Source organism: Dermacentor silvarum, chromosome 8 (assembly GCF_013339745.2).
Source record: "Dermacentor silvarum isolate Dsil-2018 chromosome 8, BIME_Dsil_1.4, whole genome shotgun sequence".
Lineage (NCBI taxonomy): Eukaryota > Metazoa > Arthropoda > Arachnida > Ixodida > Ixodidae > Dermacentor > Dermacentor silvarum.
The window spans coordinates 118035569-118063161 of record NC_051161.1 but is presented as its reverse complement, the minus strand read 5'-3'; the positions used below and the strand labels follow the sequence as shown (position 1 = coordinate 118063161).

The following is a 27593-nucleotide window of genomic DNA, read 5'->3' as shown; positions in this document are numbered from 1 at the left end:
ACAAGAATGCACAAAAGCATAGGCTTCGAGATCTGTTTATGTTACTCCGAGACAGCCCCGTTGCATGTCCAAAACTTCAACATAATTTCGGCTGTGCAATCTAACGCAAGCATTCAGCAAACTTGTGTTTAATATTTTTTGCTTTCTCAGTATCTACATATAGTTCAGGTCTTCGAGGCGATTTTGGAAATTATGTTTTGATGTAAATGAGGATTTGGTAGCGCGCAGTACCATTTTAACACAAAGACATTCACCTGTGTTCATCGCTCTTTACGTGCCGACATGAACGTGACCAAAATGGCGCTGTCCAGTGGCAGGAGTGTGTGCATGTCTCTGCTGCGGACTTATCGCACGTTCGGGGCCGTCACTCCGTGGTCGGTGACTCGCGGTTTACGTTCGGATGCAACGCGCCTGAAGCCCGTGGCTAGCGCCGCCGTAACGTCGCCCGAGCCCGCGCACAGACTGCCCGTCGTCGAAGGTAGCGTGGTCTCGTCGGACGATGTCGAAGAGACGAGGCGCGTCTTGGAGAGCGTCAACACGCAGATCGCCGGGAACACGGCGGGTCGCCTTTTCGCCATCGTCTTCATCCACGGCAGGCAGTTCAAGGTGACCGCGGAAGACCTGGTGCTCGTTCACGCCGACATGCCGGTCGACATCGGGGACTCGCTGCGTCTCGAGAAGGTGACACCACTTACCAACACATCCCTGAGATTGCCCTGAGTAACAAAATGCACATTCGCGCAAAGTACGTCAAATGAAGCAGCAGGGAATGCAAACTGAACAAAAAAACGAAAAACTGGCCGTAAATAGGAGAAGGGCCATTTATTATTAGGCTGTGTCAATTCTCCCGGCAGCCGTGAGAATTTCTGAAACGAATTTCTGCCGGCACTCGCCTCCTATTGGCTCTCGGAAGGTTAGGTTAGGGCACACCTGCAGGCAGTTTTTCCCGACAGTTTGTCACGTGACTTCCGAGCGCCAGTAGGGGGTGAGCGTCGGGAGAACGTTTCAGAAATTCTCCTGGCTGCCGGGAGTAGAGCATTGCACGGGCCTGATTATTCGGCCAGGGCCCGCAATACAAAGCCTGGGCCCGAGGTTCCAAGCCCGGCCCCGTGGTTCCAAGCCCGGGCCCGTGGTTCCAAGCCGGGCCCGGGCATTCATTACTAAGCTTAGCTAGGGCCCGCGTGTGCATGACGAGGCCCGGCCTGAAAAAAAAAAAAAAAAAAAGAAAAGAAAAATTTATTTAAAGATTGTACCCTATATGCCAGCCTCACGTTCTCGAGGATTAATCAGCTGCAGTATATAAGCAATAACAGACTGAAATCTTTGTTTCTCCCACGGGAACATCAGTGATCCGGCCCATTGCCTGTGCTATTTTTCCATTAGTGCGCATGCACTTAACCTTGATTGGTACGATATGGTTTTATGATGTCATTTAGCATGCAAGTATACAGGGTGTTAGATTTTAGCTGCACCAAATTTTTAAAAATTGCCTGTGACAGATTCAACAGTCATCATCAGCCTATATTTAAGACCACTGCAGGACAAAGGCCTCTCCCTGTGATCTCAAATTACCCCTGTCTTGCGCTAGCTGATTCCAAATTGCGCCTGCAAATTTCCTAACTTCATCACCCCACCTAGTTTTCTGCCGTCCTCGACTGCGCTTCCCTTCTCTTGGTATCCATTCTGTAACTCTAATGGTCCACCGGTTATGCATCCTACGTATTGCATGACCACACTGCTCTCTTCTGTCCCCTAATGTTAGGCCTGACATTTTTTGTTCCATCGCTGTTTGTGCGGTCCTTAACTTGTTGTCTAGCTTCTTTGGAACAAATTCTTGGAAGGAATCCACTTGGAACGAATTCTCAGGACTGAACCAGTTTCGAGATATTAATTTTCAAAGTGTACGACGAAATGCATGGGCGTTCGAGTTAACTTTTTGAGGAAAACGTTGTTTTATGCATTGAAAACCAAAAGTAACTGCGAACTCAGCGGCTATAATTCGTAGATTGAAAGATGTGCCGTAAAATAATGAATTAAAAAGAAAATTAGCGTAGTTCATTATTCAATTAGGCATTTTGATTTTTGGTGGAATTGGCCACCTTATCGAGTAGTTTAGATCAAGGATTATAATTGTGCTATCTGGCTCAGGCAATTGTTTAAAAAATTTGGTGCAGCTAAAATGAAACACCCTGTTGGGTATTACGTGGATTTGTCTGATCTTCGTGCTTGGGTCTTCAGACGTGTTTTTGTGGCTTTGTTTCTATGTGTATATAAGCAGGCGAATTCACAATTATACAACACAAATAAACGCACAAGACACCCCTTACCTTTAACGCTAAAATAATGCAATAGTATCGACACTGGTAATAGTGCATTCGCAAAAGCGGTAACATGGAAATGGTTTGAGGAGCAGTTGTTTGTGCAATTTATTTTTCCTTATGCGGAAAGCAATGTTCGTTTTTGTGAAAAAGAAAAAAAATAGCATAGATTGCACTGGCGGTGCAATGGTAAAGAGACAGCGGAGCTGATGGGCACCTAGGTAGTCCTGGCTTTTGGGCCAGGCTAAGCACTACCAAGTCATCCCCAGCATTTCCCGGCATTTATTGATTATTATAAATTAGCTATTGATTGGCTATCGATTGTCTATCGCAAGGTATTGTCCACATATTTGGGCTAGGCTAAGCACTACCAAGTCATCCCCAGCATTTTCCAGAATTTATTGATTATTGATCGATTATTGATTAGCTATTTATTGGCTATCGATTGGCTATTGCAAGGTATTGTCCACGTATTTGGGCTAGGCTAAGCACTACCAAGTCATCCCCAGCATTTTCAGGAATTTATTGATTATTGATCGATTATCGACTAGCTATTGATTGGCTCCAATTACCCCTGGAGCCAATCAATAGCTAGTCGATAATCGATCAATAATGAATAAATTCCGGAAAATGCTGGGGATCACAGGGAGAGGCCTTCGCCCTGGAGTGGACATAAATATAGGCTGATGATGATTGATTGGCTGTCAATTGCCTATAGATGACTAAGCTTAAGTAGTCCCAACCATGCTTGCTAGACTTAACCAGGCTCAGCTTTGCTAGTTCACAGATGTATGTGCCATTGCACTTGGACCCTTTCTGCACTGCTGCCAGGATCGGCCCACATTTTTGGATTCAGCAGACACATTACACCCGGCTGAAACAGCTCTGTTAAAAATGAGAACTTCATCTGTTTTCCTATTTTCTTTGATAAGATATACAGCCATCTTTCTTGCATGTGTCACTTCTGCTTGGCACAGAATGCATTGAACCATGCAATGCATAACGTTTGCGTGTGCTCAAAGGCCTACTTAGGCCCTTTAATAAACTGGCCCGAGTCTGGCCCGCACCTGCGGCCTCAAGCCCGAGTCAGGCCTAGGCCCGCTGCCTCATGCCTGAGCCCGCCGACGAACGCTTCAGACGGCCCGGCCGGCGGGCCGGGCCTGGGCTTTTGGGTCGGTTTGGGCCCGTGCAGTGCTCTAGCCGGGAGCATAGACTCATCCTTATTGTTACACTTGGTCACTGCTACATTTTTGCAACTTTGTAGGTGCTGATGGTCGGTGCCCGCGACTTCACACTCCTGGGCCGGCCTCTGCTTGACCGCGGCCTGGTCCGCGTCGATGCCACTGTCGTAGAGAAGACGCTGTCCAAAACCAAGCGAAACTTCATCTGCATCAGGCGGAGCCGTTACGAGAGGCACTACTTCTACCGGTTCGCGTACACCATACTGCGCATCAACTCCATTGAGCTGCTGAGGGATGTCAATGCGCCAGCAGATGGCCATGACAGCTCCCGATCACGCGTAGCCTACTGAACAGTGCATATCCTTTGGACTGGAATCCATGCGCTGAACCCGTTGAAGCATCACGTAAGAGAAGGCATTAGTGATTGAAGAAAGTCAGATTTCTTCCCCATGCATGTCGCGGTTCTCAAAAAAAAAAAAAAGAAAGCAAAGTACTATACAGGCATTTGTCGCTTGTTTGACTTCTTTATTTCCCTAAACTCTTCAAGCCCAGTGTCATGATTTCACAGGATGCATATTCTGGGCTTCTAAACGAGAATGCAGTTTTCAAGCGAGAGAAAGTCAGATTCTGGTGAGATGGTCCAACTGTATCATGCCAGTTTGTCACCATCTTTTGCTCAGAAAATAAAGCTTCATGTAAAGAGTTTTACAAAGTATCCGTGCAGGAATGGGAACTGTAATATTCATCTTTGCAGTGCGAGCAGTTTTACAAACTTCATGTGATCCACAAAAAAGAATTGTTAGATTTTACAGAAAGTGTCAGAACAGCTTATAAATATGGGGTACCTGCTACTGTGCCTTAGTGACTAAGGTGTTCTGCTGCTGAACACCAGGTTAAGGGTTTGAGTCCTGGCTTCAGTGGCCATATTTCAATGGGGGCAGAATAAAAAAAATTTGCATCTGCCATGTTTTGTGTTTATGTTAAAGATAAGTCGGTTGGTCAGAATTATTCTAGAGTTCTCCACTACAGTGTGCCTCAAAGCACATTGATAAGCTTCAGAACGTTAAACCTCACATTTAATTTTTGAAGTAGTGCGTGGTTCAATGCGCACATATAAAAATTCAGGCAAATGCCGCACACAAGTGTGGAATGCATGATGCAAAACTTTGACTATTTCTTGACAGGGGCTTGGGACCATGTCTGGCACATATGCTGCCTTTAGTTCCAGGGTCCTGGACAATGGATGTTTAAAATAAATCAAAATTGTTAAAAAACAACTGCAGCAGGAAGAGGAAGGACAAGCATTAGCAGAAAAGGGCTCACACTTATTTGAAGTTGACACTTTGCTTGACTTAAACTGATGACTCTTATTATCACAGCTATTGCGCAGGTTGTAGTGTATCCAAGAGAACGGTGTCTGATACTTTGCATAACTTTTTTTTTCATTTACTTCGTCACCCTGCCCCTTTCAATTCCGTCACTTACATTGGTATATAGAGTTCTTTGAAAACCTTGAAATATCAACACGCCATATTCAAGGCCTTCAAAACCCTTAAACTTTTAGGGTGGTGCTGTAAAATTTTAATCTTTTACTGAGCTTAGGAGATTTTCTTATGATGTTCTGAAGCAAAAAGTTGGTGCAATCTAATAGTAGAACCAATGAATACTGGTTAACATCCTTGCGATGGCGCTTGGTGGCTTTATGTATTCCCATTTCGTACAATGCAAAGAGTTATTGGCGAATTGCTGGCTAATAGCTAGTGTATTAATTTGAAACTATCATGCATAATGCTGCTTGAGTGCATGAAAATTCTTTGTCACAGCTTGGAAGTCCTTCAAAACCTTTGTCAGCTGTTGTTTGTTCAGTTCCTTCTTGTCACTACGTCTGTGAAAAACACCAAGTGGCCTATCCATCAGCCTCATCCACAGCAAGTCTTGAAATGAGTTCCAAAAGGCTGTTGTATAAGTTGCAAAAGACCTTGTTACATGCCACTGCCCTTTCTTCCCTCTCTTAGTTGTGTGCTATAGTTGAGCTGGCTCCTGCTATCTAAAAGAAGAAAACTGTTCTCATAGTTAAAAAAAAAACTGTCAGCCTGTGCATCTTTGTATTGCTGAAATGTGGGTGTGCATTGCTTCATTCAGGAAGTGCAAGCAAGGCACAGAAATTGTTGCGCACATTACAAGATGTTTGGAAAGTGTCAAGAATGACTGATGTTCATACCAGGCATATGTGCATGTTCATGTAATGTGTTGTACTTGTAGATGATGTAAATATTCATGTTTGATTAAAGTATAAACCTCCTGCTTGTGTTTGTTGGTTTCATTTTCATCCAGCGTGGTATTCGTGTTATTGTTATCATGGACATTATTGTTATGCCATCATAGTAGCCATTTACTCATCGCTATCTAATGGTTCATTACTGCCATCATTGTCGTGTTGCCATCCAGGCTGATGTGACTTATATTTCAAATCGACTGTTATTTCAAAGTTTTTTTATGACATCCATGTTTCCTAAGACATCATAAATAAGATCTTTTTATGTGGTACTGTGGCTTGCAATAATTGCAATAATATTGCAATTTTCTGCAATAATAGGTCGCTAAAGGCAAACAATAAATGAGTTAAGACTGGTGAAATATTAGTTGGAAATGCTATTTTCATTCTTTTGCTAGGAAAAGAAAACGTAGGTTATTAATGGGAGCAATGATGGCCAAACTTCCATGTTTAACATTTTTGCAGGGAAACCTTGGAGCTAGAAGAACATTAGAGACATGATAGATTGAGTTTTCGATTGCTTTAGAATGCAATGTATAGTTCTTAGCAATGGGAAACCGCCACTGCCCAGGGGGCACTCGTTAAAAACGGTCCTCAGCGCAGTGAGTGTGAAAGCGCCGTCGTTTTTGTCTCCCAAACGTCAGGCCGTAGGGAGCACATTGTTTTTACATTTTACGAAACTATACCTGAGCGAGTTTGGCTTTCTTTTTAAGGCGACAGCCTTAATCTCTATGTATCAAGGTCGCTGTGAGGTACAGAAAAAGTGAGCAAGCTCGCTTCGTGCTATCCTCGCTAGCCTCCCGCGAAATGGTGCTGTACTGACGCCAGCGCCGCCGCTCGGGCTATCGGAGAAGCTCATATTTGCGCCATTCGTGGAGCCGCCGAATCGCATAGCCTCCGCCGAGGAGTAAGCCCTCTGCCCCCTTCTAGTACACTGTATAGGGGCGCGGAGTGCACGCGCGGTGGCGGCGCGGGGGAGAAAAGGTAAATGTCAGCGGCGGCGCCTGTAGAACGTTCTGCCAACGGCGGCAGCACGCTTGCGCGCCTTGTGTACGTCGCCACGTAGGCTCAGAGATTCATTCCACATCACTATGGGTCCAACTAGGATTGCGCCTTCACATTGTTATAAAGTTCTAAACATCCCCTACAATTGTTTTTTTTTTCATTTCTCTCGCTGTGAATATTGAAAACGGTGAAGAGGTTACGATCATCGAGGGCGAACTACCTCCCTGCGAGATCTCCCCGTGACACAGTGACGTGGCCACTCAGCGACAGGTTGGCTTAACAGCAGAGCTGTTTAAGCCAACCGTCAGTCCGTGTGTCGCGAAGAAAAACCTCGCTGAACGATGACGTCACCTACGTTGCCTAGCAAACACCTGCCAAAGCTGCGCCTCGCTTCTCCTAGCTCCGGCAACGCTATTCCGCCACCGCGCCAGCGATGACGTCACTGAGCGTTGCATAGCGCAGCTTGCAACATCGACACCGCGTTCCAGCAGACCCGCTCCGTCAATGCGGCCGCCTAGCAATCGCTTACCCAGCTTCACTCAGCCATGTCATCGCTTCGCGCCGCAATTCTTGCTTTGCTTAGTCATGACAACACTTTGTGAAGCTTGGTCATGACGTCACACTGGTTATTAAGATCATGTAGCCGTGACGGCGACACACGGAACTCTTGTAGACTTCGCACTGAGTGAATGTAACATTGGATGGCCGAAGAAGTACAAGACTCCCGAAGAGAGAGAGAGAGAAATCACCTTATTCTACAATGCCCTTGGTCCAGGGCGTCCCTTGCGGCGTGCTTCAGTGCTAGGCCGATGAAGTCCGCAAGGAATCGTTGGTCGTGAAGGGTGGTTGCGGCGGTCAGCCACTCGGCGGAAGGGAGAGGTGGGAGGCATGAATAAACGTTTGGTTAAGGGGGGTAGTTTTGGATGGCATTGCCATAGGATATGTGATATGTTTGGAGGATAGACATCACAGTGGATACAGCGAGGGAGGCCTTCAGTAAGTATGCCTTGGAACAGGTGCTTCCGTGCTGGAGTGAGCAGAGAAGCCGCTCAGCTGGAAGCTCGTCGGTCCGCCAGCCGAGAACGAATGCGGCGATTGCGTGATCATCCGGAGTATCATTGGGAGCCTAGGAAAACTTAGCCGAGCCTAGTGTTGTAGTCAGTACGGAAGAGCGAGATAGCCGCACGAGTAGTCACATACGCACACGTTTAATGGTCTCCCAGACGTGTTCTATCTCAAGAAGAACAAGAGCACGCGCTGCCAGATCACCTACCACGCGCAGTCACGGGGAACTATGTCTCCCCGCTTTCACTAGATGGCAGCATGTACAACATCACCCCAACAGAGCAAACGAAGTTCGCTGCAGCAGGCGGCTTCACGCACCTCTCAATTCTAGTATGTATGTGGGAAGTATCTTGGCAACACGAATGGGCGTCTGCTACACCGTCACTGATACAGACACTTTCTGCGTTGGTTTTAGCCGGGGAATAGCGAACTAGCTGGGTCCTGTTCCTGCGTACAGCACCAGTGTCGGTGTTAACCCAGTAGGACCGAGGCTCATCGGCTAGGGCTTGTATACGCCTTCAACCACATTACCTCTAGCCCTCATTATCCTCAGAGCAATGGACTTGTTGAGGCTGCGGTAAAAATCATCAAGACTTCCATGACAAAGACGAAAGACCCTTACTTGACGCTTCTAGCTTGCAGGTCGACTCCTTTGAAGAATGGGTATAGCCCTGCGGAACTACTGATGAGTCCTCGGCTAAGAACCAAGCTTCCTCTTAGTTCTACCAAGCTGACACCCCAACTCCCGGACCAAGAGAGTCTTCGGAAGTTCGAAGAACATTACCGGATACGTCAAAGGAAAGACTTCGACAGACGTCACGGAGTCCGCGACCTGCCGGAGCTATTCTACGGAGACGACGTCTGGTTGACAGACCTCAAGCGCAAAGCGACAGTATAGTCCTGAGCGAAGAGTGAATACTCAGTCGACGAAAACTGCGGGCCGTTGTCGGAAACTACTTCCTCAGGAATCCCGGGGCGTGCAAAAAATGACTTGCAGTGGTTGACTACAGCTGCTGACGTAAGCTTCTCGAGCCGAGCCAGTTCAGGGTATCTTGAATAATAATGTTGCTATCAACCACCACTGGCTCTTAATGTGAAACAAGTCAATCGCAATGCGTTGCCAGGGTGTTTCTGGAAATTCTGAACTTTTTAGTGGCATTTTCCTGTTACTTGCTGTTTCGACGCATTGCTGGCATTGCTTCACCAGGGACGTGACATCAGCTCCTATAGTTGGCCACCAGACACAATCTCTGACTCGAGCAAGTGTCTTTGTTATGCCGAAGTGTCCTTCATGTAAGAGTCGTAGGGCTTCCTTTTGGCAAGAGGCAGGGACGACAACTCGAGCAGCGTAGAGGAATAAATCGTTCTCCCGAGTGAGCTGGTGTCGATGCTCGTAGAAGGGTTTTAGGTCCACTGGTAAATCTCGCCTGGAGGGCCACTCTTCTTTCTTGCTCTACCGGCGAAGTTGTACACAAACAGGGTCTGTTTGCTGGGATGCCTTTAACCAGTGGCGCACCGACGGGGGGGGGGGGGGTTCGGGGGTTGTAACCCCCTCCCCCCTGAGGCTGACTTAACCCACCCTTTTGTTTAACCCCTTGTCTTTCCTTGCGCATTTGAGTACTGCAACTAAGATGTAAGACGCACAATCGTCTGCACATTCGCAAAAAGCGCATTTTATTGACAATTTCCCGTGCAGAACTTGAAATTAGTGCTGTTTAGATGGTATTGGCAAACTGTCAACCCCCCCCCCCCCCCCCTGGCAGAGATCCTGCGTGCGCTACTGCCTTTAACCATTGAAGGCAGTGCTCCTTTATGGGAAAAGAGGTTTTCAAAGAGCATACGAAAGCTTCCACGTTTTCTTTGAGCTCTGTGTCTTCTATTTTTTTGGAGAGGCGCTCTGGAAAGAGTGTCTGCGGCTAGAAGGTCTTTGCCTAGAACGTATGCAATCTCGTACTGGTATCGCATCATTCTCATCTTTAGCCACTGTAATCTGGGTGTCAGGTCGTCAAGGCTATTCGAAGTGAAGATGGGAACCGACGGCTTATGGTCCGTCTCCAGCTTCAACAGCTTGCCGACAAGATAATCGCTGAACTTGTCACATGCCCAGACTAAGCAAGAGCCTCTTTCTCGATTTAAGCGTAACGCTTCTCGGTCTCTCAGAGTAATCGTGAAGCATAAGAGATGACAGAAAACTTACAATTCGTTTGCTTCTGCCGGATTAATGCACCAAGTCCTAAGGACGATGCATCTGCAGTGACGATCGTTTCTCTTGATGGATCGTAAACTCCAAGGACAGGGCGAGACGACAGCACCGACTGCCATCTGTTGAACGCCTGCTCTTGTGGAGCATCCCAAGCAAACTCTTGCTTCTTTGACAGCAAAAGAGTAAGAGGTTGCATGACTTTGATTGGGAACGAATCTGGCGAGGTTTGTTGCCATTCCGAGAATTCCCTGCAGCTCGGTCCTGTTTCTTGGGCTCTCCATTTTCATATTGGCTTCAACTTTCTTTTCGTCGGGTCGTATTCCGTCTTGGTCTAGCCAGTGTCCAAGGAACGTGAGGCGCTGGACATTAAACAAGCATTTGGTTTCATTCAATGTCACTCCAGCCTTGACGAGTAGCTACAGCACATTTCTGAGCGTCTCATTGTGCTCATGCTCATTCGAACCCCAAATAAGGATGTCGTCCATGTGACTGACAACCCTACTGACGCCTTGTAAAATGCATGACATCTGTTTCTAGAAGTGTTCAAGAGCAGACGCAATTCCAAACGGTAACCGGTTAAAATAGAAGCGTCCAAAAGGTGAGATGAACGTGGTGAGCTTTTTAGAACCTTCACAAAGTGGAATTTGCCAAAATCCAGAGTTAGCGTGCAGTTTGGAGAACGCTTTAGCTTCATGAAGAAGTCCGAGAGTGTGCTCCACGGAAGAGATAGGATGCCATTTTCTCAGAACGTGACAGTTCAGTTCTGGGAAGTCCACCCATATTCTCACGTCTCCGGAGGGCTTTGGGACGACTACCATCGGTGCACACCACTCAGTCGCCTCATCAACAGGTGATATGACGCCGAGTTTCTGCATTCTTTGTAGTCCCAACTTTGTCATTTCGTATAAGGAAATTTGGATGCGCCTCGGAGAGCTGAGCGCGAAAGGTTTCGCTCCTGCTTGCAGCTGAATTCTGTGTTCCTTGTGCAGCTTGCCGAGTCCCTGGAACAACGCTGGAAATTCTTCTTTGGGGCTCACTTCCTCAGCAATGGAGTTTACAAATGTCAAAATCCGGAGTTCTTTGATCTCTGGCTTGCCTAGCAACAGAGTGCGGACCTCATCTAAGACGTAGACATCCTGAATAGTCGTATGGTCGTGATAGATGAGCTCGAGTTGTGCCACTCCTGCTGATTACAATTTTTGGGGCAGGATTCTTAACTATTTGCTTGACCCTATGCAAAATTATTAGCAATGTGTCACATATAATCATGCTAACCTACCGTCTCTCAGTTTTTATGTGGCTAGAGAGTATAATAATTTCACTACTGCACTGGTCGCTATCCACTTGTGATCGTATCTGTGAGCGCACTTGTGACGAACGACGAACTGGCCACCACAACATGCCGTCGACAGTTTAGGCACCAAACGCATGGGCATGACCGGCGATTTGCGAGCGAACTGGATGCTGTTCAAACAAAAATGTTCAGTGCTCATGTTCAGTGAATAAGTGGTACAATTGGATAGATGAACAACTTGTTTGCTGTTATCCTCTGTATAATTGAATCATGTGTGTTCTAATATATGTATTCAGTTTTGTTGTCCTTTTGTCACTGTTGTAAGCGCTTGTCGAAATGTGTAGGTATGTTGAACAATTGGTCCCGTTACCTGCCAGCCAGTCTATGGGACCAAACAAGTTTTGCGAAGTTTTCTGTAATGTGAAGATTAAAGTTAGAAAAAAAAGCTGGTCGGGCAAAGCACTTCGCCAAGCTATGCCACACTAAAAATGCTGTCCATGCTGTTGATGGTAGGTCCAGCTCTGAAGTCGTCGCCGGGCAAAAGAGTAGCAGCAAAGGCATACTTTTAACTCTTCGAAACCGAAGAAATGGTGACGTAATCAAATTCTAAGTGGACAGTGAAGCTTCTGTGAATGTAATTCCAGAGCAGTACACCAAAGGTGAGGTATTGCAAGAAGGCCCCTCAGAATTGAGAATGTACAATGGTACAACAGCGTAACCAAAAGGAAAATGCAGACTACACCGTGCCAACCCAACATCAGGGAAGAAGTACTCACTTGAGCTTGTAGTTGTTTGTGGGAACCGTGCACCCCTACTAGGAAGACAAACGTCGGAGAAGGTGCAACTGATCAGCATCAACTATGATATTTTGTCTACTGTGGAGAACACAACATTGTCTCAGCCTACTTTGCATGTACCCTGACGTGCTTTGAAATAAACAACGATGCTTTCCTGCAAAAAGTACATTTGAAGGTCGACAGTGAAATCGAGCCACAAACGTCCACTTCAAGTAGAGTGCCTGTGAGCATTAAGCCAAAGCTGAGAAGACTGCTTGAAGAGCTCATACAAAAGAAGATCATTGCCGAGGTGGACGCGCCTATGCGATGGGTCAGCCGTGTGGTTGTTGCTACGAAGAAAGATGGCGAGCTACGAATCTGCATCAACTCACAAGTACTCAACCAAACGCTGAAAAGAGAACGACACTCATCACCAGTTATGAAGACATCTTAGCCAAACTTTCTGAAGAAAGGTTTTTTTTCAAACTAGATATGCGAAATGGCTACTGGCACTGCATGCTCGATGACGAGTCCAGCCTACTCACCACATGCCAGACACCATTTTGGCGCCAGAGATGGCTACGACTGCCTTTTGGTTTGACGGTGCGCAGCGAAAGTTTTCAAAAATGATTACAGACGGCACTTGATGGTCTACTGAAAGGCGAAAGCGCGCCGCAGAGTCGAGGAAAAACAAAAAAATTTCAACCACCCGCTTCGTTGTCAAGGTTAACACCAATGAGCTATTTTTATAAAAAATGAATTGAACTTTTATTAAAAAAGTGTGGTCCTAGTGAAAAACATGTGTATAAACATCTGGATCCGTAGCATCATGCTAGTATGGATCCATGCAACAATAACATGCATAAACTTGCAGGAAGGAAACACATTTATACATCAATTTAACAGCATATCAGGTTAGCATACAAAACCCAAGAAATAAAAGCTTCTAATACCGTTCTTTGTAATAACATTTAAGCATCACAAGAAAAGCTCTGTGTTGTTTTACATCAACTGGAAGATTGTTCCATAAAGACGTGCCGATACTAGAAAACCGTCTTTTTTGCGTACGCATTTTTTACCAGTTTGGTTTAAGGAAGTTACCACATTCATGACCTCTTGTTTTGAATTGAAGGCATAAAATTTGAGTCGTGAAGAGGAACAATACTATTTAAATAGTTATAAACACCATTATTCTAGTTTTGTATTTAATAGCAGATGTAGAGGCATGATTGGGTATTGAGAGAAGAGAGGTTTAGTGGAGGTTGCATAATTTGAGTTTGACAAGAACCGGATTGCGCGTTTTTGCAGGACTACGAGTAGTTTTATGTAAGAATTGTATGTGCGTCCCCAAGACTATTGTCAATACAATGATGATTCGGAAGAGCCGCCACAGTGTGGCTTCACTGAACAGGAGGAAGACGACATGTTCCCGCTTGATATAGCGTAGCCATCTTCACCTCCTTTGGCTTCCGTGTAAATAAATTGTACATAGCCTTGGGCATCAGCTACACGTAACATTATGATCGCTGACTATGAAATATGGCAATTTAAATCGTTCTCGATGTCGCTTCATCAAACAAATTGCGACATTTGAAATGCGTAAAGCAAAGAGTGCCTAGCATGTTGCATAGAAAGTCAATGTGCATTTTCCGGTTTAAATTATCATCTAGTACAACGCCAGATATGCTAGGTTACTAACTCTTTCTATGGGTTCTCTCTCAGCCAGAAGCACACACGAAGTCAAGTGCTATAGCTTTGTATGAAGAATTAATCACCATATATTTGGTGTTAACGTTTAAGAGCAGTTTATTGGAATTAAACCAATTTCAACCTAGCTTCATTTCTTCATTGGCTGGACGAAAAACTTCAGCTATGGACTCATGTGCGCAAATGAGAGCAGTGCCATCAGCATACATGACAGGAGTGAAGATATCTAATATTAATGACAGATCATTCATATATAGTGAAAATAAAATTGGTCCCAATATTGATCCCTGGGGAACTCCTGATGTTATTGGTAGAATTCTGTATTAGTATTGCAAAACCGAACCGCTTGTTGTCTTTTCGTAAGGTAGCTGCGAAAAAATTCGACCCCCCCCCACGGAAGCCATAGCGCTCTTATTTGTTGAGTAGAATAACTTGATGAACGGTATCGAAAGCTTCTTTAACATCCATAAAAACGTCATTTACTATCATATTATCATGCATATAGGAATTTACCTTCTCTAAAATAAATAGCACTGCATTGAAATTTGACCTTCTGGTTTAAAAGCCATGCTGGTCTCGATCGAGAAAATTTTGTACCCATTTCGCGATGATTTAACTCACATGTGTATGCTGCAAACTACTTAAACGCATAGTTTCAAAATCAATATACACCTACCTTGAAGACAAAAAAGCTTTTTTTCCCAACCAGCATGTATTTCGAGAGCACCTTTCGACTGTAACACAGTTGATAGAAACGAGTAGCGATTTTTCAGTTTCCTTGAACAATAAAAAGCAGGTCGACGCTATATTTTTAGATTTGTAGAAGGCTTTAGATCGGGTCGTACATATTGAATTAATCAATAAACTGATGGACATAAATATAAATGATGAAGTTATGTGGATCCGCTCATACCTTACATATCGGACACAATACGTTGAAATAGATGGTAACAAATCTAACCGATTAAAGATAACCTCAGGCGTTCCACAGGGATCCGTTTTAGGACCACTTCTGTTTCTAGTTTACATAAATGATATTGCTCAGCACATAAGTAACGACATAACCATCCGGTTATTTGCAGACGACTGTTTATTATATCGTGAATTTAATAACCAAAACGATCAGGCGTCACTTGATCAAGCCCTTAAAGCTGTAGAAGTCTGGGCCGCGAAATGTAAAATGAAAATTAACGAATCTAAATCAGTCATGTTCAGAGTTACAAACAGAACAAAGCATGTTATTGAGTATAATTATGAGATGAATGCAACAATTCTAACTGAAGCTGAACCAATAAGATACCTAGATTTAACAGTTTCGAAAGATTTAAGTTGGAAACCACACTTAGATAGAATTTGTGGAGCTGCAGAAAAAAAATTAAGGTTCCTTCGCCGCAAATTAAAGCTAGCAACCAGATCCCCCAAGCTGTTAGCATATTTAACTTAACGTTAGACCGAAGTTAGAGTATGCCAGTGTCATATGGGATCCGTTTCAATCAGGATTAACAAACCGCATTGAGAAGATACAGAGAAAATCCGCAAGGTTCATCCTTTCCCGGCATTATCGTACTGACTCTGTTTCTGAAATGCTTCGGTTGCTTGATTTGTCTCCACTGGCTCAACGACGGAAGTTGGCTAGACTTAAATTTCTCTTTTTGTTATGAAAAGGCCACTTAAATATTGAAACCACACCCTATCTTGCTTCCGGACAGTCTAGAAACGTCAGGTCAAGCAACCATTGCATGTTCTCAATTCCAAAATCATATCTGGGCCCGTACGCTTATTCTTTTTTTCTGCGAATGATTAAGGAATGGAACAGTTTGCCGGTGTCTGTTTTGCAGTCGAGTAGCATCGAAGGCTTTGAGGAACGTATTAAAAACCTTTTATGAAATGAAATCTTAGTGGTGTAGTGCAAACGTTGTCACATTGTTTTTCAATACATACTCTAGTTTTTCTTTTGTGTTGCTTGCGATATCACTGTCACAATGCCACAAACATGTATTTCTTAGTCAAAGTATTGTATTTGTATTTAGTGATTTGTTTTGGTGGTTATTACATTGTATTTGCAACATTCATTGCTTCATGTCCTATTTACGTTTGTAAGGTGTTTACATTTTTTACGTTATGTGCAAACTTGCTGTACTCACCCTGTGACGGCCAAGACGGCCAACAGTATTTGAAAAATAATAAAATAAATAAATAAATAGGTTTTCCAAATACTATGTTAATTGCACTTAGTATAGATATTGGACGGTAGTTTTGCGGAAGGGTATGGTCTCCATTTTTGTGAATTGAAACCACCCTGGTTAACTTTATTAGATCAGGGTAAGTTGGCATGTGAAATGCGTGATTTAAGATTTTAGCCAAAGGAGCGAAAAGAATTTCTATGCAGTTTTGCAGCATAGGTGATACTTCATCAAACCCTGCGCTATGTTTGCATGGCATATAGCTGTCACGACCGAGACGATCTCTGGAGCAGTTATGTCATGTATCCAAAGGAATGAACAACTCTACCCGAAACGGTACCAAGTGAAACATCACGGCAGGAGTAAGCAATTTCTCTACTGACATTTCAAAAATTATAGTTGAAAGTCAAAACTATAATTTCGGCAGATATTCCCATCATTTCTATATCAGTCATAATTTGTTGGTTAGCGGTGGGCTTTATTACAGAGTTTATAACTTTCCATGTCAGCTTTGAGTTCCTAGAGTGTTTAGCAATGAGTTGGGAATAGTACTGTTTCTTACGGGTACAAGTTGCTCGCGTAACCATGCTTCGGGCAGCCCGGAATTTTTCTTCATAGTACGAGTTGTCCTTAGCTTGTTTAACTTTTGTGTGCCAATAGTCTTTTTTCTTAATCTTTTCTAAAATAGCGTTGGTCATCCAAGGAAAACAGGCTCATGATAGCTTTTTTTTTGCGCGTTATCTTAGATTGTCTAATGGCGTCAGTTATCTTGCTGCTAAATGTGTCATATTGTTGGTGAGGATCCGTCAAGTTTAGTACAAAGTCACCAATCGCTAACAAGTGCTGTTTAAAATTGTGAAAACCAATTTTGTTGCTAATAAGAAGCTGTTGGTTGAATAGTATTTTCATTACGGGGAAAGGAAATGGCAGTCGGATAGTGATGTGAAATTGCTGTGTCATAGATGTTACACTCGCTGGGTGTTGTGTCAAAATTACGCAATCTATGGTCAGTTGATGTTGATGAAGTAGCAGTGACCCTGGTGGGACTTGTTACGAAAGCCATAAGAATTGATAAGGAGCATTCATTACTTTCGTTTTTAAGGAGTCAATATTGAAGTCCCCGCATATGATTGTTATTTATTTGAAGCTGTTCAAGTATGCTAGTAATGGTTCAAAATGGTGCATAAAGTTTTGCATGTTATGGTTCGGGGCACGATAGATAACAATGGCCACGGTGGTTGATTATATTACGAGACAATCTAATTCATGTGAATAAGAGTAGGAGAATTCAGGAACGAGGTTCCATTTTATACTGCCTTTCATAAAGAAACCACCTCCACCTCGTGCACAACACTGCCTAAGCATAGAAGCGAATAAATAGCCCTGTATATTCAAAACTTCATCTGGTTTAAGCCAAGTCTCAGAAACAGCTCTGAAATCGAATTGAAAATAATTAACTGCTAGGAAGGAGCCATGAGTGTCGATATTTTTTTGCCAACTGCGAACGTTGCACTGTATCAGAGAATAAACCGAGGTACACCTATCTTTTGGTGATGGAAGCGTAGGCATGACTGACGCTTAGCAGATCTTCCGTAGATCTTCCTCAGTTTGAATATGTAGAACGCTAGAGTTATCTGCTTTCCTAGCAAGAATTTTACCGTTTGCAACCCAGGTGTACTTCCATTTTTTCTCCTTGTTCCGTGGAGTACGTAGCTTTACCAAGAAGTACTTTATGTTCAATGCATTGATATAAACAGCCTTCATATCCAAATTTTGACGAAAGAGCCTTGTCTTTTTAGCCGCTTTCAAAATGTTATCACGGACTGAGAGAGATACTAACTTTACGACCACATTGGGCCTTTCCTTGTCCTTTCTCGTGACGCGATGAATTACATACACGTCTGCGCCTGTCAGTGGTACATGTAGTTTTTTGCCTGCTTCTACTATGGTATCAACTAGCTTTTCATTAGGCCTCTTTGGAAAGCCCTTTATCTCGAAGTTTTGTTGATGACTGTATCGCTTAATTTCAATAAACTCGTTCAGGGTTTTCGTTAGTTGATCCTTTAGATGTGTATTTTCATTCTTAAGTGCAACTTGTCCTTGCTGTAGTCCTTCAAATGTGACCTTAAATTTGTCGAAATGTGCGTTCATAATGACACAAAGCTCTGAATTTTCTGCATTTCTGCGCACACTTTAGAGGCTGAATGTGTCAAATTGACTACTTAGTGCCGCCAACATCTTAGCAACTTCCTTCACGGACGCCGTTTACGTACAATACGCACACCGCAGGGTAGCCGAGACACTAAAATGATAGGGCCTTAATATACTTACCTGTAATAGCAATCACCAATATCTGAGCTAGCGCGGGGGAAGCACTAGTGCCTGGGCTGCCCGCAGTTATGCCAGGTTTAAGGAACGGAGTGCTCTTATAACCAGGAGTTGGCCAGGAGGTGTCACAATTGTTGCTGTAGCGCAGCTGTTTTGTGCAACCTGCGCAGTCGTAGCTTGCGTAGACGCCAGCTCGATCAGCTTTCTTGAGGTGCCATACAGCAGGCGATTATTCCTGTAATAGCGATCACCAAAATCTCAGCCAGCGGTGGGGATCGAAGCACTCGTGTCTGGGCTGTCCGAAGGTAAATTGAATAGAACTGGACAAGTAGCATTTTCTTCCGTATTATAATGCAATGCAATGATCTCTTTATTGCGAGGGGTTGATTACTAGCGACAGAATTATAATAAGTACCTGGGCCATCGGGCTAGTACTTGAATGTCCCGGTGGAGTCACTAATGGCGTCCTGCATTTATCTCGATTTGTCTATCACTAAGGCCTTGTTCGCGATTATAATGAAACCTTATAGACGTCTTCGAGCACTACTATATCACTTTAGCTTGACTTATTATTTACCTTTAGTGTCCTTTAAACATTTGGGTCTATGTTTTTATAGGTTATGAAAAAGCATTTGATTCAGTGGAGATACCTGCAGTCATAGAGGCATTACATAACCAATGAGTACAGGATGCATACGTGAATATATTGGCAAATATCTACAAGTATTGCACAGCAACCTTGGTTGTCCACAAGAAAAGTAGAAAGTTACCTATCAAGAAAGTGGCCAGGCAAGGAGACGCAATCTCTCCAATGCTATTCACTGCATGTTTAGAAGAAGTATTCAAGCTGTTAGACTGGGAAGGCTTAGGAGTGAGGATCAACGGCGAATATCTCAGCAACGTTTCGGTTTGCAGATGACATTGTCCTATTCAGCAACAATGGGGACGAATTACAGCAAATGACATTTGTAGCCGAACAGGTTGCAATCGCGCTGGCTGTGCTCGATGGTCGCAGAGAGGTAATATATAGCGATTCTAAGGCGGCCATTAAGGCCTACCAAACCGGGATGGTCTTCCCTCAGGCTCTTCGATTCTCCAAAGCTTGAAAAGTATCTGTCCGCATTCTCTCATTTGGTTTCCCGCTCACTTGGGGTCGATTGAGGGCTGTCCCTCTAACCCTAACGAGAGCGAGCACGAGGCCGCACGAGGACTCACTGACCGCGCCGCCTCCGCAGTCCCCCTACCCCGCGGGGAACCATTGATGACTTATAATGAGATCACTAAGCATTATTATCTGTCAAGACGGGTATTCCCCCTCCCGCACCCTGCCTTATGCAGGGCGCGGGCGGTGACCCTTCGACTTTTACAAGCTCGTGCGTATCCTAACCTTGCGGTACTTCATGCTATATACCCTGAAAGGTATCCCAGTGCGGACTGCCCTGCCTGTGGACTAACGGCAACATTTAACCATGTGTTGTGAGAGTGTGAAGCCATCGGCTCCGCCTTCAGCGAGGATAGATGGGCTGCGCTTTTGGGCAGCGCCGAACTCAACGACCAAACCCTGGCCGTCCAGAGTGCCCGCGATCGGGCCGTCAAGCTCGGCTTGCCGGTCCCCACGTGGACTAGCCGGGTGGCGCGGGGTGTCCCCTGCGTCTTCTCTGGACCTCAATAAAGTTATTTCACTCACTCACTCACTCACCTTAACGCAGAAAGTGTAAGAGTGGGGTTGAAGATTAATATGCAGAAGACAAACATAATGTTCAATAGCCTGGCAAGGGAACAAGAATTCAGGATCGCCAGTCAGCCTCTAGAGTGTGTAAATGAGTACGTTTATCTAGGTCAATTACTCACAGGGGACCCTGATCATGAGAAAGAAATTTGCAGGAGAATAAAATTGGGTTGGAGTGCATACGGCAGGCATTGCCAAATCCTGACTGGGAGCTTACCACTGTCGTTGAAAAGAAAAGTGCACAATCATTGCATTCTACCGGTGCTAACATTTGGGGCAGAAACTTGGAGGTTAACAAAGAAGCTCGAGAACAAGTGAAGGACGGCACCAAGAGCGATGGAACGAAAAATGTTAGGCCTCACGTTAAGAGTCAAGAAGAGAGCGGTGTGGATCAGGGAGAAAACGGTGATAGCCGATATTCTAGTTGACATTAAGCGGAAGAAATGGGGCTGGGAAGGTCATGTAATGCGTAGGATAGATAACCAGTGGACCATTAGAGTTACAGAATGGATACCAAGAGAAGGGAAGCACAGTCGAAGACGGCAAAAGCTAGGTGGGGTGAGGACGTTAGGAAATGCACAGGAGCAAGTTGGAACGAGCTGGCGCAAGACAGGAGTAATTGGAGATCACAGGGAGAGGCCTTCGTCCTGCAGTGGACATAAATATAGGCTGCTGATGATGATGATGAAAAATTTGCTTTGCATTTTTAATACTCTTGAGGTGTCATGAAAAATTGGCATGAATATACTTAAACATTCTTTAGTATAATTATTATACCATAAATAAAGGTAAAACAGACCATTAAGTAGGCAGTAAGAAAGGAATTTTTTTAGGTTTCCATTGTGAACCTTGGCCAATCCCCGCTCGTGGGTATGTGCCATGTGTTAAAGGCAACAACAATAACAACAACGTAGGGTCTTATAGAAATGTAACCGTGGTTCTAGCACCGGGTTCTACAAAATTCGGGGTGTATTCAGGGCGCAGTGCAGGCTCAGACCCTGCCGGATACGACAGCAATTACGAAGATCGCCCATTAGTTCGGCATGTCCGAGCTGCTCCCCACTAAAAAAATCTGGTTATGCTGAACACGGGGTCCGGACTCCAACCCAGCAGAGATGACCGTAATAACAGATGTCACGGACTGGTTCCTCAGTTTGCCCGTCGTCACACGCTGCTGGTTCGGCTTGTCCGTGCTGTTCCCCACCCTCAGCCGTTTTGGACTGGTCGGGCCTCAGTATTTAGTGCTCACTTACGACGACTTCGTCAAAGGCTTTCAGGTGAGTAGCCCCCGACGCGAAGATAGGCGATTCGCTGCGCGCGTTTCCTTCTTCTTCCCAACAACCTCCATACTACGTCTCGAGTAAGTAATGTTGAGGCCATCGCACGATGGTACTTCACAGTGCCACACAAATCTGTCGCGTCATGGCCCGCGCTTGTGTCTGAGAGGGTGAAGAACGAGAGGCTGAAAATGACAGCAGACAAATAATTTGTGATTGACCCCGAATTCGTGCGTGGAGATTCGCGGGCTGACGTGTGCGAAACGTCGTATGTACCGGAGTAACTAGCGAAAGGATGGATGTAAAAGTATGCATAGAAAGTAGTACGCTGACCGTGTAACCGAAAACTCGGTGTGCGCGATCGTACGAGACAGGCTTTTGCGAGGACGTTGCTGTTACCGCAAACATCGCGCTGGAGATACGGTTCTCCTTCAAAGAGTCCACTTTTCTGCCATAATACCTGCTGGTTCTTTGTTGGGTGGGAATTTCCCTTGCGATCTAGTTGCATTTAACAGACTGAAGTCTCAAATTCATCTCGCCGCCTTCATTTGTGCCTAAAGATAACATATTCACGTGAAGCAAGGCGTCACCAAGTTTTGATGTGGAAGCATCAAATGGCCCATTATGCGATAAAGCTGGCGTCTGTATCAGCAAAACGGCACCTAAATTCCCATTGGCTGGGACCCCACGTCACAAGCGCGTGCTTAGGTGTACTCGGATTTTCTTGAATTAGTGTCTGCAGCCATCTCGGGGCATCACTAAAATATAATAATAATAATATCATTTATTTCAATGATATTGAAATAAATGACCACATTCATTCTTTCTTGCTTGATTCTTTGTTTCTTTGTTTGTTCCTCAGTCAAGCAAATAAATCTAGAAGTGGCCGCCGTTGTAAGACTGTTTTCAAAAGTTCAGGCAGTAGCCATCTCAGCATGACGGTCGGTGTTATTGCGATTTTAATTGAAACAATATAGCGACACACTGTAACGACACCGCCGAAACGCGTCATGTGAGATGCGTGTAGAGTAGCTGGACACCTCTTCCGTGCTTGCCTACGGACGCGCTGCGTCATCTATAGCAACGCTATCGCGAAGTCAGCGCGTGGTGCGTATCTGAATATATATGACGCGGGTTCGGTTCCGCCCAATACCGGATAAATTTAAAGGATTTTTTTTTGTCATTGCAGAGCGGCACATACTCAGTGACCCAAGCTGACCGAATATAGTGACCGAAGTTAGCGGGAAAGAGTTTCATTGCATAGATGCACATACCGTGTGTCACATATCCCGGGACCCGAGTTGTTCCATTTACTTTGGCCGTGCCCTGGGACGAAGAAAATTCGCGAAAGTGCACTTATAACGTTGAAATTTAACAGTGATCAACCTGATGTCTATGAACGATGGATTATGGACAAGACATTCTATTCACTGTTGCAGTATCTCTGCGAAACGGGTCTGCATGCTTATATAGGGCTAGGGCCTCGTCAAGCTGTTTGAACCAGCTTTTTGCCCTAGCATCCATTTCCAATGTGTATTTTGGAAAAAAAATATAAAAATGATTTGATATTTAGTTTCATAGTGATCTTATGCCAAGCGAATAAAAAAAAAGTTGGCCTGACGGTTGCTTTCGGACCTGGTTCCCTCAGCACGGCTGCCAGATGCTCTATCCTTTAGACAAGGGAGTACCCAGTGTACCAAGTGGGCGTCAAATGAAAGGGGTTAGATCCAGATATAGATAGGTAGATAAATACTGGAAAATGCGTGAAGCTTCCTAAGAACGCTATCCGCATTACAGACTGATTTAATTTATTTGCTTTGTATTGGCAGCTTTTGACATCTCTTGGTGATAGCTGGTATACAAACAATAGCCTTCATTAGCCCGCGGAATGAAATATACGTAGATGAACAACATAAATATCTCATTGATACTTGGTGTGTAGCTGAATAATGACAAATGGTGAATAACAGAACAAGCTCATCGATAATTTTGGTGTATGAAAGCATGTCGAAAGATTGCAACGTGTTAACAAGGTGACGTAGTTTACTAGGAAAATAGATTGGCCCGTTGATTTTTATGTAAAATGTAAGAAATGTCTGCTAGATACTCAAAATGCAGGCATGAATTGCCAGCCATAGGTATGTTAATGGTGACGTGTTTGATGCCTCTATTTTGAACTGTAGCTTTTAATGGTGTAATCGCAACAGCGGTCATAGAGGGTCAAAGCTATGGAATTTTGTATAATTCACCCGTTCCTCATACAGTGTGAGCACCCATGGAAGCCATTGAAAATTCAAGGGCTTTATGCCGTGTCCCGCTGCCTTAGGACGCACTTCAATGGCCACTGAGCAATATGCCAGTATATTGGAGGATGTTTGTACACGGTAGATTCAGAAAACTGCAAAATCTAATAAACTGAAAAGAAAATCACTGAAATTACTTGCAATAATAATGAATACAATTAATCCGTTGTTATCGTTATTTAAGCGTTTTCATGTTTCCGTATTTACTACGCAAGGCGCAGTTAAGGCGGCATCCAACACAGCTATATGCTCTAGGCTTTTCTGGGTCTAGTCCACCACGTTAGCGTGTTCAGGGCAGATAACCAAGCGAACCAATCTGTTGTGTTTGCGCTTTGTAGTCGTACCTTTATTCCACCGCATGAGCAAAATTAGTTGTCGGTGCAAACGCTGCACCGTCATGATGGGCACAAGATGTGCCAGCACGTCAACGGCGAAACAAAAGGAGGCCTAAAGCAGGGACTTTCTTACACATATATGACAACGGGCACAGCCTGCTGCTTCTGACAGGAAAATGATATCTTTGAGCAGTCTACTATGAAGCATCTTTTGCAATACAAGAGGGACCATTATATTTATCATTTTGGAATTTTGAAACTGTATTTGTAGCATTTACGATTTGTGACAGTGCTTTGGACCACTCTTGTTCTTGATAGTGTCTCGCAAACTTGCACAAACCCGTTGGCCACGAGAAATGATCATGTGGCTGTGTTCGAACCCGGCTGAGTTCAAAGGCCATTGGTTCAAGGGCCATTGAAACAGTATTGTAATTCACACAAGTTTATGGGCGCAGGCTCCACGAGAACTGTGAATTTCGGCTTCGTAAGACATGACACTAAATGAATCACTGTGTAGATCGCAAAAACTACTACAGATTGATCCTTTGAATCGGCGTACATCTGCCGAGGCTTCGCGAGAATTAAGTTTTTTTCACAAATCCTGTATCCCGTAAACTTTATCAGCTGATTGCCTTTGAGATATTAAAAACAATGATACGGCTGTTGCTTATAATTGGGACTACCTAGAACACTGGGTTACTATGGGCTTGTTTTGTCATTGTAGATATGGCGGCCAGTCACAGCCATGTTCTGCTACCCAATGGATTTACACTACCTGGAAAACCTTTACATCCTCTGCACATACTCCACACGCCTGGAATCAGGTGAGTGGTCCCAGTTTTATTGTTATATGAATTATACGGGCACTCCAGATAATTTTTCGCCGTCTTCGTCGGCGTCACCGTAAGGTAAAGTATAAAGTCCAAGTTCGATAAGATCCTATCGCGCCTCGCACACCGCATGCTGTGGGTGCGATGGGAAGCATTCAACGCAAGGGTGAGCCGAGAAGGATGGTGGATTTATGCGTGCCCATTGATAAAGCGGGCATGTGATAAAGTGCTCGCTGGGGGGGGGGGGGGGGGGGCAGGTGAGCGGCCTCTTCTTCTATAGCCCTTCCGTGCGCCGCCCGTGCCCTATCTTGAAGTTAATATCCGGTGAAGCGGTGAAGGGTGGAGGATCAGATATGTCTGATAGCGGCGTGTGCGCTGCCTTCGCGCGCGCCTAGTTCTGGAGGTCGCATTGTCAAGTTGTGGAGACGCGTTGAAGGGAAAGGCAACAGATGCGTTCGCTCCTCTTTGTGCTCTTAATCACGCCAGCGTTGTGACAGCGAGCTTTCGCTGTCATAGAGTGGGATCTGTTCATGTTTGCCTGTGTGGCGCGGGACACAGTGTTTGATAATTGATAAACGAATGTTTACTGCAGTTTATACGGCCGATAAAAATACAGATCTTCGTGTAGTTGTGAACGAGAAGAAAAGGAACCGAGGGGCCCGATTTTTATTTATCATATCCCAAGAAGGCGACAAACACAGACACCAAGGAAAACATAGGGGAAATTACTTGTACGAGGGGAAGTCAAAAAGTAAAGGGACTTTTGTAATTTCTCGCACTGGGGTTTGGTAACACTGCTAGTATCAAGCGCTGCATTAGTGTCGTCTACAGCACTTCAACGGAACGTGTCACTCTTATTCCCGCTTTAGTCATTAAACTGTGGCCGACCGTTAAACATGGCAGCTCCATTGTCGATCTGCACCAAGAAGGAAATGACGACAGTCATTCGCTTTTTGTTTGTGGAAGGTGTTAAACCTGCGGAAATTATTTGTCGAATGCAAGCGCAGTATGGTGTCAGTTGTTTATCGCGAAGTAAGATCTACGAATGAATAGAACGTTTCAAACAGGGAAGAACTTCTTCATGGGACGAGGAAAGATCAGGCAAGCCATCGACGCCAACGACTACGGAGAATTTGAAAGTCGTTGAGGGTATGGTGATGGAAAACAAACGAATCACAGGGGACGAAATCACCAATACTTTACGTATCAGTCATGGTTCAGCGTATTCCATCTTGCACGAAAAGCTAAATATTCGGAAAGTGTGTGCAAGGTGGGCCCCGAAATAATTGTCAGCGCAGCATAAGGCACAAAGGTTGCACTTCTCTCGTAAACGTTTGGCCCGTTATCGCCGCAAAGGAGATGAATTTTTACAGCAAATTGTTACTGTACATGAAACTTGGGTACATCATCACGAACCGGAAGGTAAGGCTGCGAGCATGGTTTGGAAACACTCATCACCAGAAGTTAAGAAATTTAAACATCAACTATCAGCTGGTAAGATTATGCTAATACTATTCTGGGATATGGAAGGTGTGGTAGCTTTTCATTTCACCCCAAGAGGCGAAACTGTGAATAGTGAGAACTATTGTGATGTGTTGCGAACTAAACTGACACCTGAAATCATATCCAAACGTCGTGGAAAACTGCGAAAAGGTGTCATCGTGCAGCAAGATAACGCTCGGCCACATTGTGCCAAATGGACGGCTGAAATAATAAAGAAGTTGGGATTCCAATTGCTGGAACACCCACTATACTCTCCAGACCTGGCTCCAAGCGATTTTCACATGTTTTAACCATTGAAGGAAGCGCTCAGGGGAAGAAGATTTGCAACCGATGCAGAAGTCATTGATGCGGTGCAAAATTGGTTACAGGTGCAACCTAAAAACTTTTTTTTCCGACGGAATAAAAAAAACTTGTGCAACGTTGGAAAAATTGCGTTGAAATGCACGGAGGTTATATAGAAAAATAATGTATGTTTTAGTTTTGTATCATTAGAATAAATATATCTTTTCTGAAAAGTTCCTTTACTTTCTGACTTCCCCTCGTACTTACTAATTCGGTTAAAGAAAGGAAAAATAATGGAAAATCAAAGTGGATGAAAAAACGACTTGCCGCAGGTGAGGAATGATCCGACGCCGTCGCATTACGCCTGCGATGCTCTTACCAATTGAGCTACCGCCTGGCCGATTTCCCATCCACTTTCTGGGCCATTTATATTTTACTACTAGAAACTAATTCTGGGAGTTTTAGCCAGTGCCACCACTCACAAACCTTGGCGGCGGATGTGGAACATCCTTTCTGCCGCAGGTGGCACGAGTACGTGATATTTTTGGGTGAAGACAACTCGTCAATAAACCCACATATGCTACCTGAAGGCATCAATGTTGCCGGATACGAGGCCCTCGTTATGTAATGAACGAGAATAAAGGGTACCGAAGGGCCCGATTCGTGTAGTTGTGTAACGCTTTGCTGTCGCTCTGAATGCTGCGCCTTTGGTGATACTGCGCATTTTACAGTTCCATATCAAGTTCTTTGTGTAAACTGATGGGAAACATGCTTTCATTGCATATTCTGTTTTCAAACAGTTTATTTTATTACTGCTGCCTTTGGCATTTGAGACCATGCCTGTCTGAGGTTCTTTAACTGGCACGTCCTACCTGGTGCAAAAAAAAAAAAAATGCACCAAGGAAGTAGATAGGACTGAGCACTTAAGACTTCAACTTATGTTTTGTTGAAATGAATGCATATATGCCCTCGCTTTGAATAATAAAACAGCAGTTCAAA

At 44.5% G+C, this 27593-nt stretch overlaps 2 protein-coding genes across 2 annotated transcripts in view; both read left to right on the top strand.

Annotated features, from left to right (window-relative positions):
- Nucleotides 1-267: 267 nt before the first annotated feature.
- LOC119461638 (39S ribosomal protein L21, mitochondrial) lies at nucleotides 268-5799 on the top strand. Its single transcript, XM_037723004.2, has 2 exons — nucleotides 268-681; nucleotides 3583-5799. The coding sequence occupies exons 1-2, from the start codon at nucleotides 283-285 to the stop codon at nucleotides 3847-3849; spliced, it is 666 nt and encodes a 221-aa protein (XP_037578932.1). The 5' UTR covers nucleotides 268-282; the 3' UTR covers nucleotides 3850-5799.
- Nucleotides 5800-21179: 15380 nt separating this feature from the next.
- LOC119462366 (derlin-1) overlaps nucleotides 21180-27593 on the top strand; it is a 49097-nt gene continuing 42683 nt past the window's right edge. The window contains exons 1-2 of the mRNA XM_037723710.1: nucleotides 21180-21341; nucleotides 24704-24803. Of these exons, the coding sequence (XP_037579638.1) occupies nucleotides 21180-21341; nucleotides 24704-24803 (262 nt within the window). The remainder of the gene's footprint in view (nucleotides 21342-24703; nucleotides 24804-27593) is intronic.